We start from the raw sequence: 16,275 nt of genomic DNA, 5'->3' as shown, positions 1-16,275 counted from the left end.
TTCTGATGGACCTGGCCATCCTCAGCAATGAGATGAACCAAATCAGTTCCAACGGAGCAGTAATGAACTGAACCAGCTACACCCAGCGAAAGAACTCTGGGAGATGACTAAGAACCATTACATTGAATTCCCAATCCCTATATTCTTGCCTGCCTGCATTTTGGATTTCCTTCACAGGCTAATTGTACAATATTTCAGAGTCCGATTCTTTTTATACAGCAAAATAACGGTTTGGTCATGTATACTTATTGGGTATCTAATTTATACTTTAACATATTTAACATCTACTGATCATCCTGCCATCTGGGGGAGGGAGTGGGGAGAAGAAGGGGAAAAATTTGAACAAGAGGTTTGGCAATTGTCAATGCTGTAAAATTACCCATACATATAACTTGTAAATAAAAAGCTATTTAAAAAAAAAAGAAAAGAAAATTGCTCTCCAATAGTGACCTCAGGAATCTATATTTGGCCCTGTGCTTTTTAACCTATAATGGACAGAAAGACTGCCTCAGAGTGTGGAAAATCCCACATCAAGTCCCTCTTTTGATACATACAGACAATGAGTAGCAAGTCACTTAATCTTTCTCTCTATGTAAATCACTCAATGTCTCTAACCAAATACTCTAAGATTAGCTCCGTCTTGACACAGAAAATTCCTCACTTAAAGCTTCCTTAAAAAATAACAGATCTAGGTCCCTTCTTCCCCTTCTAACCCCAAATCAATGTCTCAGATAAAGGCATGAGAGGATTATCATCAAAATCACAGTTGCTGCCAAATTGGGAGGGTAGCTAATGCTAATAGATTCTAATAGAATTCAATAAGATGAAATTTAATAGAGATGAATGAAAAGTCTTACATTTGAGTTTAAAAAATCAACTTCTCAAGTATAAGATGGGCAATCAAATTGAGTTTGAAACTCAGTGAATCAATAGAATTATATGATAATTTAAAAAACTAATTTGATTCTAAACTGTCTCAAAAGAAACATATCTTCTAGTAATAAAGAGGTTCCACAATCCTTAGCTCTGGTCATAATACATTTGGAGTATTGTGTTTAAATACTACATTTTAGGAAGGACATTAATAGAGAATTTCCATAAGAGCACAACCAAAATGGTGAAGATCTTCAAGTCAGTATCATATGAGGGTCTGTTGAAGGAATTTAGAGTATTTGGATTATAGAAATGAAGAATCAAATCATTGTGATCTTTTCCTTAAAATACTTGAAACACTAACATATAGAAAGACTAACATGAGGGAAGTAGATTTATTTTCTTCAGCTCCTGGAAACAGAACTAGGGGCAATGAGTATGAGTTGCAAAAAAGCAAATTTAAACCCTTTATAAAAGAACATTTTCTAGCAATGAGAGTTATCCATAAATAGTTGCCCTAGCAGATAATGAGCTCTCCTCCACAGGTAGTCTTCAAATAAAGGTTGGAAGACTACTTTTCAAGTGTGTTGCAGTAAGTATGTATTTTTTATAAGAATATAATTTTTAATTTTAGCTGTACCCAGAAATTTGTTATGTTTTCATTACTGTTGTCTTTCACATTATTGTTTTTATGATTTGTTTTTTGACTTCTTAGATTTCATTTTTAAGTCTGCACGTAGGTTGCATCTTTTGTTTGTGTTCCCTATATTGAATACTATTTAAATTTCATTATGTTTTGTAAAGGATGTGCTTATTTCTCATGTGCTTATTTCTCACTTTTTTTACATTTGCAATTTCTTTGCTCCCTAACAAATGGTCTCTTTTTGAAAATATGTCATGTTACTAATATAATATAAATATGCTATCTAGCAATCCCATTCAGAATTCTTCATCTTTTGTAAATTCTAAATTCCTCAACATTTTGTTCAATTCTATATGTTCAATTCTATTAGATTTTTTCAACTCTGGAAGAAGAATGTTAAAGTCTCCTACTGTTATTTTATTACTATATCTTTTAGAAATTCAGGTTTTCCTTTATTAATTTATGTGTTATACCAAGAATGGTAATGAGAATTAGGATGGGGATGCAATTGGGGATAAGGTTAAAATTAGGGATGAAGGAAGGCCAGAAGCATTGTGTAAAGAGAAAAACAATGAATATGGAGTCAGGACATCTAGGTTTAAATGCTGCCTTTTTCGCTTACTACTTATATGACTTTGGGGCAAGTTGATTAATGTTTCTCTAGTTTCCTCACCATAAAATGAGTGTATTACAGAAGATGACTTCAAAGATCCCTTCCAGCTCTAAATCTATGACCCACAATAAGAATGAAATGGAGGATAGAAGATGGGGATGGGGATGGGAATGGAGGTAGAGATTGATATAAAAATACCAATAGAGATGGGCATGGAGATGGAGGATGAGGAAAGAGTTATGGAGATAGATTTGGGGATAAGACTAGAATTGGAATTGGGCCTAAGGATAAAGATGAGAATGGAAATCTGAAGAGGAGAGCGAAAAAAAACAAATGGAATCCCAATTATAATGATTTCCAATGAGTGAGAAATAGAAATGAAAGATTAATGGGTTATTGGGCGCAACTAGGAGAAAGCCACGGAGAAAGAAGCACGATCTACTGGGCACCTCCTGGGATCAAGAGACCTTCCTGAGAGTCATGGGTAACCTATTCCATCTCTTATCCACTGTCCTTCATTCTCCAACTCCAAGGCTCTACCTGGGCATGACAGCCACTCAGATTCAGGGTCAACTTGGAACACAGCCCCACTTAGTGGGGGCATCTACCTTAGTGCCCCCAACCAAGGGCCTCAGGCCCCGCCTCCAGATCACAAACCCCGCCCCCTCCTTGCTCCCCATCCCCCCACCCCATCGCCCAGGCCCCACAGTCACTTCCGCCGCTGCGCTGCTGGGGCAGATTAGGGTGAGGATGGCGGCGGAGAAGGAGGCTAGCCAGGAGAGCGCCTTGGGCGCGTACTCGCCGGTGGACTACATGAGCATCACAAGCTTCCCTCGGCTGCCGGAGGATGAGCCGGCTCCTGCCGTCCCGCTGCGCTGCCGCAAGGACGAAGACGCGTTCTTGGGGGACCCAGACACAGGTGAGGGAGGGCCCCGCGGAGCCGGGACTGACCACGACCCACCGCGGCTGACCTGGACCGACTGCAGCACCGCGGGCCCATCTCTGCATCCCAGTTCTATTCATCCTCCCACTATTCGCCCTCCTCTAATCCTCGCTCTCCGAACTGCATCTCTGTCTCTTCCTCTCGGCTTCTCCTTCATCCTCTCTGCTTCCATCCCCATCCCAATCTGTCCTCCATCCCTTATCCGCATCCCCCTCCCTGCCTTCCTCTGATTCAACCCTCCCCAATCTCCCTTCCCCTCCTCCTCCTCACATCTCTTCCCATCCCCCTGCTTCCACACTTCTATCATGGATCCAGGGGCAGAAAATTGCAACGGGTTCCTTTTTTTGGGGGAGGGAATGTTGCCGAGAGAAGTATATTTCTACCATCAGGAACAGGCTGAGGAGAGCACCCAGATTTGTCCCTTTCTCCAGGACAGAGCAGGGCAGGGAAGGAGAGAAGGGACCAGGACTGTAGCAGGAGAAAATAAGATCTAGGAAAATTAGGTCTGGGAAAAATTGACAGCAGGGTGTGTGTGGGGGTGGAGGGAGATGGAACTCGGTACCTGGAAGGGAAGGGGAAATTTATTAGGTTTTCTTAGATCTCCAGTGGCTTACTAGAGAACAGGGGGATGCATTCGATGACCTCTCAAAGTCCTTGGGGTGTTCTTTCTTTTCCGGGTTCTTCAGCATTCAATGGGTAGTCTGGCACCCTCTCCCCCAAACTGTCTCCCATCTTTTTTCATTAGATTAATTATTTTGAATGAAATCAACATAGTTATCTGATGAGTTCCCATAGTCATTCCACTATCTAGTACCCTCTTGGGATTCAGGAGGAAATAAGTACCTGAACTCTCCTGTTCCCCCAACACAGCTCTGATTACCAGGCAGATTCCTTCTATTCCCACAAAACTTAAGGAAGTACGAGATTGGGAAAGCACAGAGAGGAACTCAAGGAAGTTGGAAGGTTTTGGAAGAGAGAAAGGATACCCTCTATCTTGATGGCCCCATCTTTGGTTTTCTACACTTTTCCATATGGCCCAGTTCTCTCCATCTTTCTCCTATTTCCTATGACTCCTTAAAAAGAATATTCGTTTCCTCTCTGTGAGGCATCCTTCCAATAGTGGACCTTCCCTTTGGGATCCAGTTTCACCCCCAAGCACTCAAATGTTCTTCCCAGCCTGATCCAGCAAGCCTCATTGGGCCTTTCTGATTCCCTGTTTTTTCATTCTTAGCCTATCTCTCCTTTTTCCCCTGCCCCCAGACTTTTGTGTCCCTCATCTGTTCTGTCCCAGCTTCCCCTTCCTTCAAACCCAAACTTTTGCATCCCTGTCTCCTCTCTCTTAACATCCCAGTTCAAGTTTTCTCTTTTTCACCCTTTCCAATTTCATTCTTCCAGTCCCCTGTGCTCATCATCCCCTGTTCTCTGTATATCCCTGAATCTCTAGCCTGATCTGCCTCTATGTTCCCAGTGCTGGCTATTCAAGCATCAACTTGCTTGATCCCAGCTACCGCTGCCTCATCCTCTCCATCCCAAATCTCTTTGTCACTGTCATCAAGTCCAGGTGACCACAGCCTTCCAATCCTAAATCTCTTGGATCCTTAGATACCTAACTCACTGTGTCACTGATTGCACAGCTCCTTCTATCTCAACCAAAGTAGAGTCTCTAACCCAAAAGAGGATCTCCAGTTCCAGTCCTTCATTGCCCAGTTTTTTAAATCCTGTCTCACAACACTTCAGGTCCCCAAAATCCTGAGTCTCCAGCCTCCTGTATTCCCATCTCTGTCCCTTAAGTCATCACCTCCTTTTTTGACCCTGCTTCCTTTCCCAAATCTAAAATTTTGCTCAAATTTATATTTATCCCTTTAGACAGAAGACCTCTCTTTCAGTCTAAACCTTTCCCAGCAGTAGATATTGGTGTTGTCAAATCTCAAATCAGTCACTCCTCTCTCTTATTTTTTATGGCTTATAGGAAGAAGGTCAGGGTGCCAGCCCTGTAAAGGGCTAGGAAATTGTGAGTCAGTCCCTCTCCCCAGGAGTTTTATCCACTTGAATGTGGTTGGATTGGAGGAAGAACTTCAAGTGGAAACATAGTCCCTGAAAGTTTAGAGGGTTGGAATAAATTGAAAGCTCATTGTGATGTTGCGGCCCAAGAAAGATAATGTAATTTTAAGCTTCGTTAAGAGAAGCAGAGTGACCACCAAGCCTACGGAGGTCACAGTCCCACTATTCTCTACCCTAGTTAGACCATATTTAGGAGACTGTGTTTAATTCTGGGTGCCTTAATTAAAAAGTCATTCATAAATTAGAGACCATCCACAAGAGGGCAGCTGGAATAGGTGAAAGACCTCAATGCCAGTACATCTTTTGAAGGAAGTGGTAATATTTACCCTGGAGGAGAGCAGACTTAGGTAGATGGGAAGGGAGTGGAAGTGGGATCAGACCTGTTTTTCTTAGTCAAAAAGCAAAATTAGGAGCAGTAACAATTGAAAATTGCAGAGAAGCAGATTTAAGATTTGATGTAAAAGAAAAATGTTCTAATAATAGAGTTGTTCACAAGTAAATGGGCTGCCCTGGGAACACTTGTTGGTGATAATGTAGAGAAAATTATTTGTCAGGAAAGCATTGGACTAGGGGACTTCTGAGGTCCCATTTAACTCTGAGAATCTCTGGTTCTATAAGTGACAGAGGAAAGAGGTTTTCAAAGCCAAGCAGCCATGTAGGTAGTGCCACAGGAGAGATCGAGAAATTCAAGAAATACCAACCTCTGACCTCCTTATCCTGAATAGTAGACGGCTGGTTCCCCTAAGATGCTTTGGTGATTTAAATAGAATGTTCCTCTTGAATCCTAGGCCTTTAGGAGAGCTTCAGGATGGATACCTAAGTACTAGTGCATATATTTTGCATGATGGTCAACAAGTCTAAGTCTCCTGGCCAGGAATTAATGAAACATAGATGGCCTAATGTAAAAAACTCTTAAGTTGGATGTAATCCCCAAGTTTTGGAGAATCTACTCAGAGTTTATGGCTATGACTATGGTCCAGAACCTGTCTCTCTGGTTTTTAGATCCCTAGTTCTCAGGGTTTGTTCCGCAGAGGCCAAGAAAATGCCCCTGCAGGCTAAGGGAAGAAATGGTCCCCATCTTTAGGGATTTTCTAAAGGAGAGATCTGCCCCCATCCTCAATGAGTTCTGACTCCAAAGGGAAAGAAATAGTGCCTACCTCTAATAGCATTCCAGTCAGACTATTCTGATTCTGAAGAAGAAATATGAATAATAACAGAAAAGAGGATGAAGTTATAAAGTCTTTCAAGGGAGGAAGTAGGCTCTGCACTTCTAAAATCCTATAGGACTTTGTATAAGCCTTGTCCTCTCTACTGGTGACTAGTGAATGCTTACCCAGTAAGTGAACAAAGAGGCTGATGTCATACCATTTATCTATCCATATCTTGAATAGATGCAGCACCAGTACCAGGTAGACACCCTGATAGAGTAAGAGGGGGTAAATTCAGAAATGAACTGCATCTTATCCATATTGACCTACACATGGAAACACAGACTTCTTTCATGGATAAATTTAAAGGGATAATTTTACCAAGCCACTAACATTAAATGGCACAGCAATGACAGTCCAAAAAATGATACAATAGATGGAAGGAGGTACAAGCAGAAAATCTTTGTTGAATTCAGGTATTTGAATAGCCTTGTATGGTAAACAAAACTATGTATGTGTCATCACACTATAGGAAAAAAAACTCTTTATTAAAGTAGCTAAGGATGCCATTTATTATTATATTTTCTTTTGAATATATTTTTGATATCTTTTGTTTTAACATCACTTAGATTTCCCCCATGTCTCTCTCTAAGAGTCACCTATTCTAACAAAGAATTTTAAAAAGAGGAAGAAAAGAAAAATATCAGCAAAACCAATTAACACAAAAAAATCTGATGTTATATATAATTAGTATATGTTCAAGATGGTACACAATTTAGAGCAATATTGAAAGAGGTACCTTTAAATAACTCTTAAATATTTTCAATTAGTAAACCTAGCCTGCCCCCAATATGATGTAGATTTTCTTAACTTATTCTGTATCCTTCAATTTGAAAGTAAAAATTCTTTTGGCCTGGAGTCTATTTAGGGCCGTCAGGACAATTTTTCCACCAAAAGTACTCTTTCAGGCAGCCTCCATCAGTAATAGGACATACTTAAAGCTGCCTGCTTACTTCTAAGGAAAAAACCTCTTCCATTTTCCTTATTTTCCTTCTCCACACTGTTCTGTAAGGAAATTCACACAGATTTGTAATATGTTTATTCTGAGAAACCATCCCGAATTTTTTCTATACCAAAGATATAGACAGTTTACTAGATCCTCCCTCCATAATTTCTCTCTTCTCCTCTGATTCATCTTGGATCTACCTACTCATCATTTTACAAAGAAGGAAACTGAGGTCCTGAGAGAAGGCACTTGCTCAAGAAAACATAATTATTTAGGGTCTGAACTTAGACTTTTGACAGAGTTCTTCCCACTACGCCACACTTTTTCTCTGTGATAAATAGTAAAGATATTTGGATAAAGACATATGTGTTTCCATCTTGCTTGGCTATGGACATTCCCTCTCTGAGGATCAATTTTCTCATCTCTAAGATGGGGATAAAAATAAATATAGCAGTTCTCTCATAGGTTGTTGTGAGGCTAAAACGAGGTAACAGATTTAATAATAGATTATGAGCTACAAAGGACTATCTAAATGTAAGCTATTGTGATTTTTTAAAAGTTTTGTCCTCCTATGGAAAACTTGATAGGATACTCAAATGAGTTCTATATCCTAAAATCATTCAAGGATGAAAAAAATAGATTGAAAATGGGATAAATTTGTCTGTATTTCTGTACCAATCTATTTTCATCATCTGTGTCAAAGGAACAGCTACATTGGACTCTAATAATAAAGGGAGAAATTCAAAGATTTTGTTTTGGATGAGCCCCATAACTAGCTACTTCATTTCTAGCCTGAGAACTAGTCTCGAGAAAAAAAATCATGTATTATAATAAGAAAAATAGCTAACATTTATATCATGTTTACTACGTGCTAGGCACTGTATTAAGCACTTTATAATTATTATCTCACTTGAACCTCACAACAACCCTAGAAAGTAGATGCTATTATAATGTTCATTTTACAGATGAGGGAACTGATAAAACCAAGGGTATTTGTATAGGGTCACACAATTAGTGTTAGAGACTGAATATGATCTCAGGTCTTCCTGATGCTCTATTTATTTCACTATCTCATTGTTTCATTGATATATTAATATACAAAAATTGAGAGTACATAAACAGACGTATTTGCTTACTTTGTCATCTTTTAAAAATCTTTATATTCTTTATACAAAAAGAAGGGAAAGGGCATGCTTTTTCCAAAGGATTGCAATCAGATTACATTTATATATAATTATACATTTGACTGAAAAATGAAGAAATATAATCTACTATGCAGTGATATTGTTTGTTGGTTACAAAAAAAGAAGATAGGACTCATTAAGAGAACCTTAAAGCCTGTCTTCTAGTAAGGAGTCTCTCCAGCATAAGCTCTCCTCTTCTTTTGTTTTTTTCCTCTCTTTCATTTCTCACCAACTCACTCCATTTACTCACCCCAAAAGAAGTCTTCCCTTCTTACAAATAAGTGTATTTAAGCAAAACAAATCAACACTTTGATCATATCTGAAAATATGTGCCTCATTCTCATCCACCTCTCTGCCAAGAGGTGGGAGACATGCTTCATCAAACTTGGGAAGTCATTGTTGATCATGCATTGATCAGCATTTTAAAATTTTTCAGGGTTATTTTCCTTCATATTATTGTCATTATCATAGTTTGTTCTTGTGGTTCTATTCATTTCATTCTGTATCAGTTGATTTGAGTATTCTCAAGATTCTCTGAATTCTTAATATTTGTCAATTTTTTTATCATTTCTTATAAAGCAATAATAATTCATTACTTTCCACTAATTTTATTTTTAAATTACCAAGAATTTACTTTTCTTTCCATCTCCAAAGGGAAAAAAAAAAAGAAAAAACAAGACCTCTTATAGTGTGTATAGTTAAGAAAAACAAATTGCAACATTGTTCATGTTCAAAAATGTCTATCTAATTCTGCATCATGAATCTGTCATTGCTCTGTCAGGAAGTGGGAAGCATAGTTCATCGTCAGTCTTCTGGAATCATGGTTGATCATGACATTCATTGCTCAGAGTTTTTAAATTTTTGAAAAATGTTTGTCTTTACAATATCATTATTTTATAAATTCTTCTCCTACTTTTAGGTACTTCACTTTGCATCAATTTATACAAAGTCTTTACAGGTTTCTCTGAATTCAGTCCTCATTTCTTATGGCACAAAAACATTCCATCACATTTATATACCAAAATTTTTTCAGTTCATTTCCCAACTGATACTCCCTCTGAATTTCCAGTTCTTTGCTCAATTACATTCACATATCCCACTCCCTGTGTGGATTTTTTTCAACCACTCCCCAACTGATGGGTACCCAGTTTGTTTCCAATTCTTTCTGTTAAGCATATGTTAGGATCATACATGATACTTTGTTTTACTTATTAAATTATATTTTTATTTTTGTTATCAAGTATTCCCAGTTATAATTTTTTTATTTTTAAAATTCATTTTTTTAAAATTGAATTTCAAATTTTCACCATGCCCACCACACCCATTGAGAAGGCAAGTGATATGATATCAATTATACATGTGAAATCATGCAGAATATTTCCATGTTAGTCATGTTGTTAAAAAAATGCAAAAAAGCAAGAGAAATAATGAAACTGAATAAAAATATGCTTCAACCTGCGCTCAGAATTTGTCAGTTCTCTTTCTCAAGGTAAATAGCATGTTTCATCACAGGTTGTTTGGAATTGTTTTGGATCATTGTCTTGATCAGAGTAGCTAAATCATTCAACGTTGATCGTTGTACAATATTATTGTTAGTGTGAATAGTGTTCTCCTGGTTCTACTCCCTTTGCACTGCATAGTTTGTATAAGTCTTTCCAGGTTTTTCTGAAATCATCCTGCTCTTCATTTCTTAGAGCACAATAATATTCCATCACAATCATATACCATCTTTTGTTCAGCCATTCCCCAACTGATGGACATCCCTTCAGTTTCCAATTCTTTGCCACCACAAAAAGGACTGCTAAAAATATTTTTGTACAAAAGGTTCTTCTTTTCTTTGATCTCTGAGATACAGACCTACTAGTGTTATTGCTGGATCAAAAGGAATGCAGAATTTTGTAGCCCTTTGCGCACTGTTCCAAATTGTTTTTTGGAATGGTTCACAACTCCCTCAACAATGCATTTATTCCATTTCCCCTCCAGAATTTGTCTTTTTCCTTTTCTGTTATGTTAGCCAATCTGATAGGTATGAGTTGTTTTAATTTGCATTTCTCTAATCAATAGTGCTTTAGAGTATTTTTTCATATGATTATAGGCAGTTTTGGTTTCTTTTGAAAACTGCCTATTCATATCCTTTGACAATTATCAATTGGGAAATGATTCTTGTTTTTATAAATTTGACTTTGTTTTCTATTTATTTGAGAAATGAGTCCTTTATCAGAGAAATTTGCTGTGAAAATCATTCCCAGCTTCTTGCTTTCCTCCTAATTTTGACTGTTGATTTTGTTTGTGTAAACCCTTTTTAATTTCATGTATTCAAATTTATCCATTTTATTTCCCATATGTATTATACTTATTAAATATAAACACAGAGATAACAATATGCAGTCACCCTCATGATTATTGATACTAAGTAATACATAAATTCATCTTTAACAAAGTTAGTAGCCATTGACACAGAGGAAATCTTGTGCAAAGTTCAAATGGAAGATTTCTTTATAGATGATGAGGTCCCCTAGATTTTCCTTTTTTCCTTCTTTTTTTCAGATAACATTGAACTGATTACATCAAATTCTAGAACATTACAAGACCTCCTGATTTTCCAAAAATCCACCCAGGAAAAACTAAATGATTGGAAAAATGTTATAGTCCAGATTGTGACAAATAGGTCCATTAAACTTAATTAGTGCATATATGGAGGCACTGCAAATGGAAAATGGATTTGTCTAGAATAGGAGCAAGAGAGTAGGATGGATTGTATTTGGGAAATTACTCAACTTTTAACATTCCCTGTTTGCTCCTTTGTGCAAAGTTGTATCTGTTTAACCTAAACATTCTGTGGTTATATATTTTGAACATACAGTCTTTGAGGAAGATACATTGAGGCAAAGAATGAGATATAAAAGTTCTCATTGACTCCTCCAAGTCTCTTGTGATTTTATATCATAGCTTCCAACAGTCTATATGTACTGGTTTAAAGAAGCCTGAAGCTTTTAAAAATCCCAGTTGTCTTGGTTTGTAAACTCTTAGATTTCTGCTATTAAAAGCAACCATCTACCTCACCTTCAAATCTCCAAAGCATCTATGAGAGACTTGAAAAAATATACATACATACATACACATGCTTGAATGATTTAATAGGAATCACTTTACTATATGACCTTCTAATTATTAATATCAAAAGAGGCATTAAATAGGGAGATATTTGTGCACCAAAGGTGTTTTCCAGAATCATGGCATGTATTCAGCGCAAATCTAAATGAAAGACGGATTCCCCATCGATAGTGAGGTTCCTCAGATGCTTTTCTGTGTGGGTGACATTTTCTGCTTGCATCGAAGCCTGGAGCATGGCAGTTTCCTAAATGAACTCCACAGTCACGCTAAAGAGTTCAACTTAATTATCTACAAATTAACGATGAGTGTCCATTGTCTAAATTGTGATATACATTTAGATGGACAGTCTGTGAAGAGCCATCAGTTCACATAGCATTACAGATGCTACAGGTGTCAGTGAAAGGAACTCAAAATTAGACTAGGGAAGGATAATGGGTTGTATTGCCTTTGGGAGATGGCAATGTTTTTAAATACCTGAAGCTATTCTCTGAGGCAGTGGCTCATCTTTTTTAATAGCAGTATTTTCCCCATGATACTGTATGACCATGAGCCTAGGATGCCAGTTTCTGAAGAATTAAAATGCAGGGTCAATGGAGAGGAATGTAGTACACATGAGCAAGATGTGAACCATTGCCAACACAAGAATTGTGCAGGAATAGTGATATAAAGGACATCATAACAGAACTATATAGGAAAAAAAAAAAGAAAAACAGAAAAAAGATGGTCTAATCATTATTACAAGAGCAAGGTGATAACAGTTCTTGTACTCCACTGATATCCAGACAATGTCAAGATATCTAGAATAAGGTCCCCAGCATTATAGGTAGACTTTTGTGAAAAATGAAATAATATATTTTACATAAAATAATACAAATATTGTTTCTAATGACACAAAAAAGTACCATATTAATATCAACTATTATTAAGGGAGGTAATGGAGAAGAACCAGAATGGGCAAGCTATGGATAAGGGCCTAGGTTCAAAACCTAGCTCTTCCACTTATTCCCGAGTGATCTTGGGCAAGACAGAACCTTTGTGGTACTCAGTTTCCTTGTCCATAAAATGAGCAAGTTGGACTTAATGAATTCTGAGGTTCTTTCTGACTCTTAATTCTATGAGCCTCTAATTTATAATCTATCACTGGATGGAGTACTGACTTCTAAAAGAGAATAGATAGATCAAAAGTGTGTGTATGCATGCATATACTTTTATGTCTTGTTCAAATGTTATTAGATAGTTATTAGTACAGGAAAGATATCATTTATGTGGGTTTGTAAGGTTGTGTACTCTCCCATTTGGCTGGATGATTTATTAGACACTTCTAGGTGTGAGTCTTGAGCGGAGTGGAATTCAGTCAATTACTGTTGGCTGAAAAGATTAATACAGATAGGTAGCACAGTGGCTACAGCATAGGACTTGGAATCTAGGAGAACTAAACTAGCCTTGTGATTCTGGGCAAGTCACTTATTTCCTTATCTATAAAGGGGGATAATAATAGCACCTAGCTCCTATGATGATTGTAAGAATAAAATGAGATAGTAACTGTAAAACATTTAGCACAGTACCTGGCACATAATAGGTGCTATATAAAAGCTAACTATTATTATTATTAGGTTTTCATGACTTCAGGTCCAAAAATTCTATCCATTGTATCACCTGACATCATCTGTTTAGGTTGTTCCATTGGGCAAGTTGTTATAAGCAAAATTAGAAGCAGATGGATATGAAAATCTATCATTATGGACCATCAAAAACATTGCAAAGTAAAATAATCAAACATAACATAATGAATACAGCAGTACCAATCAATCTTAAATATTATATATATGTATAAACTTAGCATTCTGAATTGTTTGGATCCAGGTATCCTTCATATTCTCCCTTTTCTTCCTTATTAGACATATGCATTTTGCAATGTCCATATGGAGAACTAGTAGTTCTTCTTCTATCCCTACTTGTTTAGTCTACATGAAAAGTGACTGTTATGCAATCAGCAATACCCAGAAGCTTTCAGTGAATACTTTTGCCTCTAAGAGGCTGCTTTCACCCTGGTCTTTTGAGAGCCATCTGTGGTTACATATGTGGTATTTGTATCCCTAGTACCTAGCATCGTATCTAATGCTTAGTAGAGATGGGAATAGGGATAGGGACTGGATCTTGATATCCTTGATATAGAGAACTTCCAGGTGGAGATTACCTTCTCTGTAATTTATATAGTTTTAGAGAGCTATATAGAAGACAGAGACTAAGGGATTTATGTAGGATCACATAACCAATATGTGTCAAAGGTAGCATTTAAATCTAAGTTTTCCTGGCTCAATATTATTACATTTTCTCCTCATTATCTCTTCCAACAGCAAATCCCTACTATCATAGGAAAATCCCTAATTGGAAATAATTAATTTGATATTTTAGGACCTGGAAGTAGTTCCAGGCCTCCATAGAATACAAACAGTGGCAGAAAATAAAACCTAATTGGTATCATTCCGCTTGGATTGACAAAGTCACCATGTTGATGTTTACAGTGTCCATACCAATCATACCATTGGGTTAACATTGTAGGCATCTATCCATCATGTTAAATAAACACTCTGCAAAATTTAAGATATTGACCTCTGTTTTAACATGTAAACAAACTTAATTCTTTTTTAAATAGTATTTTATTTTTCTAAATACATGTAAAGATAGTTTTCAACATTCATTTTTGTAAAACTTTGTGTTGATAATTTTTCTCCCTCTGTCCCTTATCTCCCCCCTCCTCAAGACAGCAAACAATCTAATATAGGTTAAATATGTGTGATTCTTTTAAACATATTTCTACATTTATAATGCAGTGCAAGAAAAATCAGATCAAAAGGTAAAAAACTGCAAGAAAAAAAAAGAAAACAAACAACAAAAGGTGAAAATTCTATGCTTCAATCTACCTTCAGTTCCATAGTTCACTCTCTGGATGCAGATGACATTTTCCAATTCTATTGGAATTGCTTTGAATCACTGCGATGTTGAAAAGAGGAAGTTGATTGCCACCATAATTGTTCATCACATAATCTTGTTGCCATGTACAATGATCTCCTGGTTCTGATCACTTCACTAAGCATCAGTTCATGTAAATCTCTCCAGACCTCTCTATATTCATTCTGCTGGTCATTTTTTACAGAACAATAATCTTCCATAATATTCACATACCATAACTTAGTCAGTCATTCTCCAACTGATGGGCATCCATTCAGTTTCCAATTCCTTGCTACCACAAAAAGGGCTGCCATAAACATTTTTGCACATGTGGGTCCTTTTCCCTTTTTTATAATTTCTTTGGGATGGATACCTAATAGTGGCCCTTCTGGGTCAAAGAGTATGCACAATTTTATAGCTCTTTGGGCATATTTCCAAATTGCTCTCCAGAATAGTTGGGTTGTGAAACAACTCCACCAACTGCATTAGTGTCCCAGCTTTCCCACACCCCCTCCAACATTTATCATTATTTTTTCCTATTTCTTAGCCAGTTTGAGAGATGTGAAGTGGTACCTCTGAGTTGTCTTAATTTGCATTTTTCTAGAGCATTTTTATATGACTTGAAATGGCTTTCATTTCTTCATCTGAAAATTGTCTGTTCATATTCTTTGACCCTAACAAACTTAATTCTTAACATCCTGCCACAATAACTAAATCTAACAATCAAAACCATTTCCTAAAGATGTAAAATGGAATATTAAAGAAAAAGATAATATAAATCATTGCATTAAATCTCAGGCTTGGTAACTCCTGCAGAAGTCTTTCACATTCACAACATCAGGAATGATCCTGTGGATCTCCCAGGACTCCCTCATTGATGTGTTTATTTTATTCATTCCACAGGCATTTATTGAGCAGACACCATGGTAAGCTCTAGTGATTAAAAACAAAAAAACAAAACAAACAAACAAACAAAAAAAACAGCTCCAGTCATCAAAGAACTTCCATTCTACTGGAGAGAAACAATATATGTACAATTAAACACAAACACATTTTGGGGGAGGCAGAGGGAGCCTTGACAGCTATGGCCCTCCTGTACAGCTCTTATGCTGAATCAAGACTATTATAGTCTTCAGCTTCGGATCCCATACTGTACACTATACTTCCAACCAGGTTTCTGCTGCCATCAGGGAAAGAATGGTAAGCTAATGTTGTAGGAAAAGGAGGCACTGAGGTGTTAATATTGTTTCCGGATTACAATTTTTACAGGGCAACATAAACCCTCTCCAATCTTACTTTACCCAATTATAATAAGTTTTAATTTCTGGGTTGGGAGACCAATCGAAGATGTGTGACACTCCCAGGGGCACATCATCTGCTATAACCCCTTGGAGCTTAGAACCCCTGAGCTCAGGAGATTCTCCAGCCTCAGCATCCAAATAGCTGGGATTTCAGGTTTACACCACAGTGCTCAGTTGCTTGTTAACTTCCCTTTGCAAGATAGAAATATTCTCCCTGAATGCAGAGCCTGAGTCTTTTTTTGGAGGGGGGAGTCTCCCCTTATTTTTCCAATCCTTCTAAGGACTCTTAAAAAATTGACTTCCAGGACTTTGATTCTACTTGCTTAGCATTTGCTGAAACTGGGAAACAATTACCAACTCACTCTGTAATTCCTGCACCCTGAATTTAGCTTACTATTGTTATAACCACTTTGTTCTTCTCTGTCTGTGGGGACAAC

At 37.2% G+C, this 16,275-nt stretch overlaps 1 protein-coding gene across 1 annotated transcript in view; it reads left to right on the top strand.

Annotated features, from left to right (window-relative positions):
• The first annotated feature begins 2,812 nt into the window (after positions 1 to 2,812).
• Positions 2,813 to 16,275, top strand: part of GGT7 (gamma-glutamyltransferase 7) — a 41,289-nt gene continuing 27,826 nt past the window's right edge. Inside the window, exon 1 of the mRNA XM_003756928.3 lies at positions 2,813 to 3,048. Within this exon, the coding sequence (XP_003756976.1) occupies positions 2,880 to 3,048 (169 nt within the window). The 5' untranslated portion in view covers positions 2,813 to 2,879. The remainder of the gene's footprint in view (positions 3,049 to 16,275) is intronic.

Source organism: Sarcophilus harrisii, chromosome 2 (genome assembly GCF_902635505.1).
Source record: "Sarcophilus harrisii chromosome 2, mSarHar1.11, whole genome shotgun sequence".
Taxonomy (NCBI): domain Eukaryota; kingdom Metazoa; phylum Chordata; class Mammalia; order Dasyuromorphia; family Dasyuridae; genus Sarcophilus; species Sarcophilus harrisii.
The sequence above is the reverse complement of the archived record's forward strand: the minus strand, read 5'-3'. Positions and strand labels throughout refer to the sequence as shown.